The 11,183-nt window shown below is 39.6% G+C and overlaps 2 protein-coding genes across 2 annotated transcripts in view; one reads left to right on the top strand and one right to left on the bottom strand.

The window, feature by feature from the left end:
• Window positions 1–11,183, bottom strand: part of mdn1 (midasin AAA ATPase 1) — a 1,030,807-nt gene that overhangs the window by 15,164 nt on the left and 1,004,460 nt on the right. Inside the window, exon 96 of the mRNA XM_032542336.1 lies at window positions 3,171–3,179. Within this exon, the coding sequence (XP_032398227.1) occupies window positions 3,171–3,179 (9 nt within the window). The remainder of the gene's footprint in view (window positions 1–3,170; window positions 3,180–11,183) is intronic.
• The window catches only part of cep85l (centrosomal protein 85L), a gene marked incomplete at its 5' end in the record, with an annotated part of 21,471 nt that overhangs the window by 2,085 nt on the left and 8,203 nt on the right, over window positions 1–11,183 (top strand). Inside the window, 8 exon segments of the mRNA XM_032542349.1 lie at window positions 1,647–2,512; window positions 7,128–7,213; window positions 8,791–8,908; window positions 8,990–9,145; window positions 9,827–9,979; window positions 10,356–10,510; window positions 10,687–10,804; window positions 10,894–10,944. Coding sequence (XP_032398240.1) covers window positions 1,647–2,512; window positions 7,128–7,213; window positions 8,791–8,908; window positions 8,990–9,145; window positions 9,827–9,979; window positions 10,356–10,510; window positions 10,687–10,804; window positions 10,894–10,944 — 1,703 coding nt within the window.

Raw genomic sequence — 11,183 nt, 5'->3', positions numbered from 1 at the left:
GACTTCAATGGGGCTGCTTTGAACAGTTTTTTTAAGTGCTTCGAAACTAGATGGTCATTGGATAAATGCCGCGATTATGTTCCGCCCACGGACGCTCAGCTTCTCTGGGAGTCAATGGAGGAGTGGGCTGGCCTGGACGCTGGGCTAGTGTCACAGGGCTGAACTAGCCAGCTTGCGAACTGCACACAAATGCAGACAATGCTACTATTGTTGATCTGATTTTGGGAAAGACATTTGAAAGTGTTCCTTACGAGTAGAGACTGAAAATTAAACAGCAGGGCACAACAACACCTAAGATTGATTTAGTGCAAAAAGATAGGTCAAAGTAACTTTAAAGAGATTCTTTTCAGCTCTCCTGGTATGAAAACATTATCTTACTGGAAGTGTTGTGACAAAGAAATGTACTGCTGGCCATGCCTCTTGATGAAACCATCTCAGGGATATTATAAATTATTATGATTATAAATAAATGGACAATTTTTATGATGTTGGCCAAAAATGAGCTTTCCCCTCTTTGAAAGACCCGCAGCCACCACTCCAGCAGTAGTAGTGTTGATGATCATTTTTGGGATTATTATTAAAGAACTCCCATGTTACTTGATTCTGCTAAACTTTGCACTGCACAAAAACCTCTGTTTTATTGTTACTTGAACTAAGCTGCATGTTTGTTTTAAGGTGAATTGTAATTGAAGTTTAATAAGAAAATATTAGAAAACTGTGTCTGCGTTATGACACATTACCAAACTATATCAAAACTAAGAGGCTATTGCTCTGACTAGTATCTTTCTAGTTTGGCTACAGTTTCGATCGGGTCTAAAATGTAATTGTAGACATCAGAGTAACAACGTACTGTTACTATCTCCATCTCTACATAAGAAGGGGTAACCACGGCAGGACTTCTCTGCTGGACACCCTGCAAACCAGTGTGCAGGCGTTTGATAGTGAGTTGGGTTGCCTCGGTGCCTGTGTCGATTACCGGTGGTTTTCAGGGACTTGGCTGGACCCTGGAGTGCCGGTGCTATTCATCCAGCACTCCAGGATTCAGCCAAGTCTCTTGTTCTGTGTGCCAGTCTGGCAGCCACATGTATGCGCCTCGTGCAACAGCTGATAAAACAACAACATGAGAAGCACCATCTATAACATTTTTGTGAGCACTTAATGCCTACTTAGTATCACATTTACAATATTGGGTTTCCTGTGCCTTTTAAATAATGTATAATAAGGTAAAACACATAACTCTAATAAAGGGTTTTTGTAAAAAATAAACTAAATCAATACAAACAGCACAGAACACAGTTGCCGCAGCATAATAAATACCAAATTGGCATAAGGAAGGAAAGTAAGCTTTACTGCAACTGCCATGATGCCAGTGCAGAGCTCCTTTTATAGTCATGTGGACTCACACCCAGCAATCTAGAAATCATTAAATGTACCTTTTGGCAGTTGCATTCTTATAATGTTTTTAGTTCTTGAGTTTCTGCATTTTGAACAAAGGAAAATCCTTCATACTTTATGTTTATTCTATACAGACTAATTAATTACAATATGTTCACGAATATGCTTGTGTTGATGACAATGATGTTTAACAACAATTTTTTAAAATTCACATTGTTCCTATGGTCTCTTTGGCATGTTATGTCTTACAGACGACTCCAGTTCCAGTACAACGCCTTTGTCTTTCCAGCCACTGTATGAGCATCTCATGGGCCAGGATGATAGTGCCACCCCTGTTGTCCATGCCATGCTGTCCCCATCTTCCTCACCCTACACCAGTTTTAGAAAGATAGCCACACCGAGCAGCGCAGGTCGCTGGAGCAGGTCTTGCCAGCTGCTTATGCCAGACATGTCTCCCCTGAGTGCACAAAGCTGCCTGGATATGAAGGACAATCAGCCTATCCGGAGGTGGTCCTCTCTCACCAAGTTGTCATCTGGGGCTGATAAGAGCTTCACTCGGACGTCAGTCAATCAGTACAACCCAGATTCACAAGGCTCCCTGGACAGAAGTCAGTTACATGGGTACAGAAAACAACCTCATGGTTCAAACTGGGACCTTTATTTACCTATATCGTCTTCCATGCTCTGCAATACCTTGCTGCAGCGCTCCCCAGGTGCTGGCCCCTGCTACCGATACAACCACAGCAGTAGATCTAATGGTTTGGAAACAGATCTGTCCTTTTCCTCAGCTCTGTCATCATCCGTAAAACACAACAGTTTGGACATGGACTGTAGTGCTTTACCAGAAGCTAAACTGGTTCGGGGAGGTGCACAGGTTTATGACCTCAGCTTACCCAACCAAGCAAACTCACTGGGTCATCAGACTGATAGAGACTCCCCGATTCAGCCTGCAGTTCGCACCCAGATGTGGCTGACTGACCAGATGGAGTACAGACCCAAAGTAGAGGGTGGACCAGGCCAACCTGGTCAAATCAGTGCTACTGGAACAGAGGGCTGTGTTGGAGATGGCCCCTTCTCATGTCAACAGGGACATCAGCAGGAACTAGGGCTTAACCAGGTAAGAGGAATATAACTATAAGTATGTTTGTATGAGTACGTAGAGGAAAAAGAGAAAAAAAGCAAGGGGATAAAGTAGTAATCCAAGGTTGGCAGAAGGATGTAGAGGATTGATGGAGCAAGAAGGTATATCTTCAAAAAAGGATATACATGCACAATACACCTGACTTAAAATAATGACTTAGTGCAATGTTAAGTTAAAGGTGCCCTGACTGCAACCAGAATCAATTGATAGACTAATAAAGTAACTGGAATTTACTGATTATGAAATAAATAAATGAATAAATATAAGCAGTAGTATATGAATAGGTAAATAAATAAAATAAATAAATCTTTAAATAAATAAATGCTTTACATTTATTTCTACATTTCTGTCTCCATATGTTAATAAAGTAGAAGGTCCTAGCCTCTACCATAGCTAGATTTTGTTCTACTACTTTTGCTTTACATTGAGACATTGTACGGAAAAGCAACAGCTCTCCACTGTTCCCTGTTATGTTCACAGTAATATTTTCCTCATTGATTATACGTTATTTCACCCACAATCCATCATTCACTTAATTAGACTGTGCATTTTCATGACTTGCATGCCACGGATAAACTGCTGGTGGTTGCTATTGCTGAACCCACTGAGCTAGCATGTTGTTTGTATGTATGAGGTTTGGCGGCTTATCCCGTGTTGGATCATATTTGGGTCGGGAGATACTCTAGCCATAGATGTAAACCCTGTAGAGTTCAAGATTGTTTCATTATGTCGCAATGCATTGTGGGAATCACGGTACAGGAGTAGGTAATTAAAATTGTAACGTTGGTCATTTGACAATTAGGTTTTATTTATGTCATTTTAAGAAAAATGGTTCAGTATTGTTGCATTGTGAACTGCTATAATTGGTCTCACGATCGACAGGCAAACGCCTGATGAATCCTGTTAGTTTTCACCATTTTCCTACTTGGAAAAAGACACAGTGAGACTGGTGTCTGAAATTACAAAGATGCGTCAGATGGCTTGGTGTCTGAAATTACAAAGTGGCGTCAGATGGCTTGGTGTCTGAAATTACAAAGTGGCGTCAGATGGCTTGGGTCACCGCTGTACGGAGGAAAACCATCACCTTCCACAATATTTCCAAAAAGCAAAAGACATGCTTGTTTGCTCACGGCACTTTCATAAAGGTAAGGTATTATTATCGAAGCTGGGGTCTTTTTGCTTTGCTTTGTAGTCAACTCTGTTAGCATTAGCCACAATGCTAACTGCTAACTGATATGTTCAATAGATTTTCAGCTGCCAGCGTTAACTACATTTACATTTAATGTATTTATTTAGCAGTTAACTAAAGTTCTGCTGTTCAGATTAAAGCAGTTAGTGCGTTGCTGTGTTTTGGGATCAAGCTGTTAAATATAAAAATGATTATGTTGCTGTTAGGCAAATTAGCATATCAATTCTTAAAACAGTGGATTATTGCACGTGAGTGAGTAATTACTCCTAAAGTGTAACAAACCCGCATAGACAAGCTTTCATGCTTAATAGCTCACAGAATCGGTCATGTATGTCAACACTGATGCTTGGTTAACGTTAATGTTCAACGATTTTCTCCACGGTTACTTTTTTTTATGGTCCATAACTTTTTCAATTCCTTGGTGCCAGCAGGCTAGATTGGCCGGCTACCCTAATATTTAGAAGCCTTTGCAGCGTACCACTGAAATGGTTGCCGCTACCCACAATGCACCATTCCATAACTCCTACGCCCAAGCTCTATAAGCAATATTACACAAGAGAGTGTGATTTAACATTAGCACAGCAGTGATGCGGCCAGCACCAAGGTCCGTAACTTTAAGCACCACGAAAGTGCCAATCCCTGTGATTGTGCCCACACAATTGCAATTTGTGTGTAATTTGTAATATTCAAATACACAATTTGTTTGGGTTATGTTATTTAGTTTTGCATTTTTCGTTTGTTTTTATTTTTATTGTTTCGACTTATTGTTTTCAAATTCTGTTTAGTTTAAATTATTTTTGAAAGCAGGTTTGCTAGTTTAGTTTTTATCTTTTGAAAATGCATAGTTTTAGTTTAGTTTTTATTAGTTTTAGTGTTAGTTTTAGTCTTTTTTGTAATTTGGGTTATATTTCAAGGACAAGATTCTAAAAAGGTCAGAAAAAGTATTGTGTAATAACTCAACAAAAACATCATACAATTTTTTAAATATGTATCCAACAATAACACCAGTATGTACAATGTACATATGGGCACAAATATGTAAACAGTCACACAAGACACAAGACGCTGCAGTAAGTGCAAAATGTGTAAGTGACGTGTGCCAGGAATTAAACCTAAATAGCCAACCTCCTAAATAAGACATAGATGAACAGCATGTATTCAACCCATTTTTTTCAAGCGTTCATAACACTATAGAGTAAGCTAATATCCACAACAGTTTTACAGTTTTTCTCAATCACTTTAGTACATTTAATTAACTTTTGCAAAGCAATAAATGCCTTTCTGTATCTCTCAAATGTAAATATGGATGTCAGTCATGTCAACATGTAAGTGCATCAGAATGACAAGTCCTTGTGTCATTGTTTACACACAGTCAATATGTTTAGCATTTTATAACAGTGAAACACATTACGATGAACATGATAAGCAATTGATAATGTAGGAAATAGAAACAGCAGACAATTGCACACTATTATTTGCATAAATGTGCCAAAGCATTTGATGTGTTCAAAAGAATAAGAACACTGCTTTTGTGTGACTACATGGTGTGTAAGTTGAACAAGTGGTTTTGAGAATTCAGTTTCTGATCTGAGAAATGCACCAAAGTCACTGAGAAATACTGTCAATTTACCGCCCTGAACACACTTTTTTTTAACACTCAAAAAAAAAGATTTGACACTATAACCACACTCACCAACGCCTCTAATCTCAGGCTCATCCTCCTCCTCCTCGTCTGACCCCTCCTCCATTCACAGTTCATCCTGCTCTTGGCTGCGTCTGAGACAACACCATCACCACCACGACTCTGCTCTTGCTTTTTATCCCTGAGAATCCTCAAAGCCTTGACAATGTCGGAGCCAAAATCTGTCACAATGACCAGCACCTTGTCTTCTCCAATACCCCGTTCATCTAATGTCTGATCAGTGCAGCAAGCAATGGACTACCCTGTGTGAGGGTGCTCCAATTGGTGCAGGTTAAGCAGGGCTTGGTGAACCTGACCTCCAGGCGGATGGTAAAATCAAGCTGACAGACTAATAAAAGATGCTGTTAATCCTTTCTTGTTCCAGCCATCTACACATATAAATTTTGCAAATTCCTGTGAGCTGGAATGAGCTAGAAACATGAAACTTGAGGGAATAACTGGAAATGGTGTGCGTGTGCTTCTATAGAAATATGAACCCAATTGGCCACATATTGGCGCTGTAATTAAGGCTTCAAAATGCAAACTTGGAAAGGCCACGCCCCCCACACTGTAAGTCTGATTGAGTTGAAATTTCTTACACAGGTGCAGCTTAAGTGCTCTACAAAAAAGCTACCAGGACCATTAACGTCGGCTTAGAAAAACTTTCCGCCATTTAGAATTTTTAGATTTTTTTTTTTTTACCGTAGCTCTGATTGACACAAAGTTTTCAGTGAATCATCAATGGATCAAGCTTTTTACAAGTTGTATACTTATGTTAATTACTTTTCAAATTATTGACCGATGAACTTCGAAATGGGCATGGCTCTGGACGTAAATGAACACAAATCAGCAACCGTAAGGCCAATCATCGCAAAACTCACAGGGAAGGTTCAGATAAGTGCCCCAGATACACCCAGACAGTTTTATATACATACTGTACGCCACTAGGGTGCACTAAAAGCGCAAGATAGGTGAGTGGCATTACACACATTTTACTATAAATCACATATTCACTCATCACAAATCTCTCAGGATATGTCCTACCTACCTGAACCACGCCCTAAAAGTTTCATTCAAATTGGGGGGCACCAGGGGGCACTATAAATGCAAACAAACTGCAGCTGATATAGTGCAAATCGGGCTTTAAATGACTAAATGTTTGTCCAATCAACACAAAACTTCGAGGAATTGTCTAGAATCTAGACAATATCTAGACTCTAGATAATGATCTCACACATACACTGCAAGTCTCATTCAAGATGACCACTAGGGGGCGCTTTAAATGCACAGTAACTGGACGTGGAATGATGCAAATCAGGATTTGAGCAATTCATCGTTATTCTGGTGTTGGTCATCTTTACTCAAATTGCTTTGAGTTGGACTGAGCTACATATCACATTGAATTGAAAATAAATGTTTTTGACAAATCAGTTGTATTTTAAACACAGTGCACTGTGTGTCCAATCGTTTCAAAGCTTGCAGGATATGTTTTATAATGACTTTGGACCACATGTGTGAAATTACTTTGAAATCGCTATTGAGAAAATAGGCCCGAACCTGCGAATTGCCGTTCGCAGCTGTATTTTTTTTATTTTATTTTTTTATTTTTGCCAAACAGACAATACAGTTTCAGTAAGTTATACTTTTCGTTAACGATTATAACCTTGATTTGTACACTCTACTGTATGTGTTTAAGTGCCTGTGTTTATGAATGTTTCCAGATGCTGATAGGGGCCTCCCTTCCTGTCAAAACTCTGGTGAAGGTTAAAGAAGGGCTGCTGAGACAGCGAGAACTGGAGATAGAAAGGTATTGTAGGACACACTCACAAATGCTGCCCTGACACTTCCACTAACACTATTCATTGTCACATGTCTCGGTCTCACTCGGTTCAGACCAAAGTCCCTCCTTTTACTTTTAGTTTGTATGTACTATACTTTACTATTATTATAGATAAAGCCATCAATAATATCCTCCATCCCTCCATGCTGGGGCCCTGGCAGGTCTGTGACTGGTCCTTGGTGGGACTGGCCTTGGCTGGTATGAAACGCCCTGTGATGACGTTAACGCTAGCGATGTCAAAATGAAGCTTCATGAAGCATTCTTTTATTTTCTGAACCCAATAGATGGTGCTCTCTGTTCAATAAAGGGTTGAAAACACATTGAATTGCGATTCCTTGAGCCTTTTTCCTAAAACCAGGACCCCCATTTAGTTGCATCAACACATACAACTAATGGTTCATGAAGCTTCATTTAGAAATCACTAGGGGTGGGAATCTCTGGGCATCTCCCGAAATTGATTTGATTCCAATTCAGAGGCCAACAATTCGATTTGATTCCTATTCAGAGCCCAACGATTTTATTCTAAACCGATTATCAATGCATCTCGATATAAGAAGCCAACCCTTGATTAGCTTCTTAGAACATAAAACATGAGGTGGGCTTTCCACAAGGGGGAACCGTGATTATGAACTCAAGTGTTTATTGGCCTGAAATCAACTGTTCTTATTATATTTGATTTGTATGAGAGTGCGCTCCCCTCAGAGCATACTTTTATTAGATCATGATGAGCAGGTCATGAAAATATTATGCTGAAGTGTTTTCTAAATCCCTGATAGATTGTTTTTCCAGAAGGAACAAGTGAAATGAAAAGAGACACGTCTGAAGTTTCTGATTATACTGATCTGTTCTGCCTGTGAAAGCTGTGTTATTTACCAGAACTGCAAAAAGTAACAGATTTAGAGCTTCCCAAACTTTCAGAAATAACGGTGAGCGCGGCATTTCAGCAGTTGACTGGCTGCAGCAGGACAGGCCAGGTCAAACTGACACGATTTTCACACAAAGAGAGAATAACAATGTAGGGCATATTAGGTTTGTTGTTCACAACAAGACACAAATAATTATAATTTTGACGTAAACAGTGTTTTACGAAGTTTATAAGCTTTACCCCTAACTTAACAATTCACAAATTGCGTGATTTTTAAAGGAGGTTTTGGACTGGTGAGCCTTAAGTATGGACCGTTGGATCAGGGATTCTCAAAGACAGGGCTGTGATCAGCAAACACTCATTAGCATTATAATGCGCCATTTTGCAACAGGTCTCCCAGCGCCCAGCTTATGCTCTTACCCCGGTTAAGTGAGTAACTATGTTATGCCAGTTCTCCCCGTATACATGAGCGGGGAATAATTAAGGGAGTGAGTCTAAGTGGTGCTCTCCAACTGGGAGTAACAGGCAAGCTAAAAGACCTTCAGTTGGGAAGGCGAAATTCTAGGTGGCTTCATCTGTACCAACGCAACATGTAATGCTCACAATCCCTGAACAAATATGTATTTTGCTGTACTCTTTATTTCACAATTTGTAAGCAGAAAGAGATTCTGTGTTTCAGACAAAAGCAGCAGGTCTTGCAGCTCCATGCCCGGATCAGAGAGAATGAGCTCAGAGCACAGCAGGTCCTGCAGAGCCAAAGGGCGTGGTATGATGACCCCTACATTCAAAATACTAAGGTAACACCAATTCATAATGTGATAATCACACCGAACATTTTCATAATACAAGTTACAGCACAAGTTCTGATTGTCCAACAGGAATCAGCCATGAGGACTCCATCTGATAGGCTGTGCTGTGATGAAGAACTTGGTAGAAAGCTAGTAGTGGCTGAATTGGAAGTACTCCATTTGAACGAGTTCTTCAAGCAAGTCACACAAAAATATACAGAGGACATCCGAAAACTGGAGGAAAAGGTACAGCAGACAGAGAATTCAAAATCATTAATACAAGGAAGTGAAAGAAAACTGATCGCAGAGCAACTACTTTCTCTGATCCTAAAGAAAATATAGGCTGCTTTTACTATTTGAAGGGCAAAAATTGTTTTTGAAATAACTTTATTCACCAGACATGATTTATTTAATGAACTGATTCAATTAATTGTGTTTTTATACATTGAAAATAGTTAAGGGGGTACCCAATTTTCAACCAGCTTCGTATCATAACAATGTAAGGTAGTATGTGTAAATGAACTATGGCTAACTTCTCAAACCCAGACCAAAACTCAGAACAAACTATAAAACTAGACAGTGCTGATCATATAAACCAAGATTCTCTTACTGCATTTTAACTGTATTTTAAGTGTCTCAAATTAAACATATTATTGCTTACTTTTACTGTAATACAAGATCCTTTGTTACCAGCTTGCCGCCATATTGCTTTCTGTGACACAATCGTGTTACACCTGCGGGAGCATTTGTTGGTCAGCATCTCTTTTCCGTTTTCTCTGGCCATATAGCACCAATTTAAAAATATAAAAAATACTTTGCACCATTGTCCTGCATAGAAAGAGTTTTATGAATAGACCCTCTTCCCAGCAGCAAGGTACTTTTTTTAATTACATCCAATTACTTTTTAAATCAGTTTTTTGTTTACAGATAAGGACAAGGGATCGCTATATCAGTAGTCTGAAGAAGAAGTGTCAGCGAGAGAGCGAACAGAACCAAGAAAAACAGCAACGCATAGAGACACTGGAGAAATATCTTTCCGACCTGCCAACACTTGATGAGGTGCAGGCCCAGGCTCAGCAGGTACAAACACATACGTAGGTTGTGGCTACGTAGTGTCTGCCAATACAACCTGAGCGATGTTATATACAGAAGGGTTAAAAAGCAGCGGGGTGAAAATTCTTACAGGTGCTCAAACAATTCAGTCTAAGTCAAAAGTATGAGTCAACAAAATAAAGAAAATAAATACTTCTTGTACTTAGCTGTGTCAAACTGTGTTGGTATCCTACCAAAAACATAAAATCTAAAGATCAATATGTGTATGTATTGTTTGTAAAGCTTAATTGGTTAAAGAATAGCCTCGCACTCTAGAATGACTACACACCTGGTCTTTTTCATCAAAACTTTGCTCAGTTCTGTTCGGTGACTGTGACTACACTGGCTATGTGTGCGTGCTTAGCAGGAGGAGGTACAGCAGAAGGTCAAGGATCTGGAGAAAACTGCATCTCGGTTACAGAAAAGCCTCGACGAAGGATATGCTCTGATGAAGGAGAAAGACATCAGGAATGAGATGCAGGCCATGAGGGAAAAGGAGTTGATTGCATCTGTACAAAGGTACACACTTTGCACTTTTAAACTTTAAATGCCATTGGGCCTCTAAAATGACTTTACTGTCAGTCTTCACAAACTTCTTCATTATGCTGCAAACTGCTGCTAACATGCTCCTACATGTACATGTCTCTGTCTCTTTCTCTCGGCCTCTCTGTTTGTGACTATGTGTCTTGGTAAAGCATGCAAGAGAAGGTGCAGCACTGTTTGGAGGATGGGGTGAGGTTGCCCATGCAGGACCTTAAGCGGCTTGAGGTGGAAAACACTCAACTTCTAGAGCAGCAAGACAACAGCCGCAGGGTAGCATTGTAAACACACTCATGCACAAATGAATGCCAACATACAAAAAGGCAACAATACATTAACATGTTATCTTTTCTTCCCACCAGCTGATTGAGCATCAGAAAGAACAGATTGAGAGACTGACCTTGAAGCTAACGGTAGGTTAATATACAAATCTACACACTCAGAGTTTCTCAACCTTGGGGTCATGTTCTTGAAACATAATAAATAAGTGTGCTTAAATATTAAAGCAACCTCTCACCACAACACTGGTCAACTACTATACAATACATCTAGAGGTGGGTAGAGTAGCCAAAACCTGTACTCAAGTAAAAGGACTGTTATTTTATAATAACTCAAAAGTAGTCCATCATAACATAGATAGATAGATAGATAG

This window comes from Etheostoma spectabile, chromosome 18, assembly GCF_008692095.1.
Source record: "Etheostoma spectabile isolate EspeVRDwgs_2016 chromosome 18, UIUC_Espe_1.0, whole genome shotgun sequence".
Taxonomy (NCBI): Eukaryota; Metazoa; Chordata; class Actinopteri; order Perciformes; family Percidae; genus Etheostoma; species Etheostoma spectabile.
This window is presented reverse-complemented; position numbering and strand designations above follow the sequence as displayed.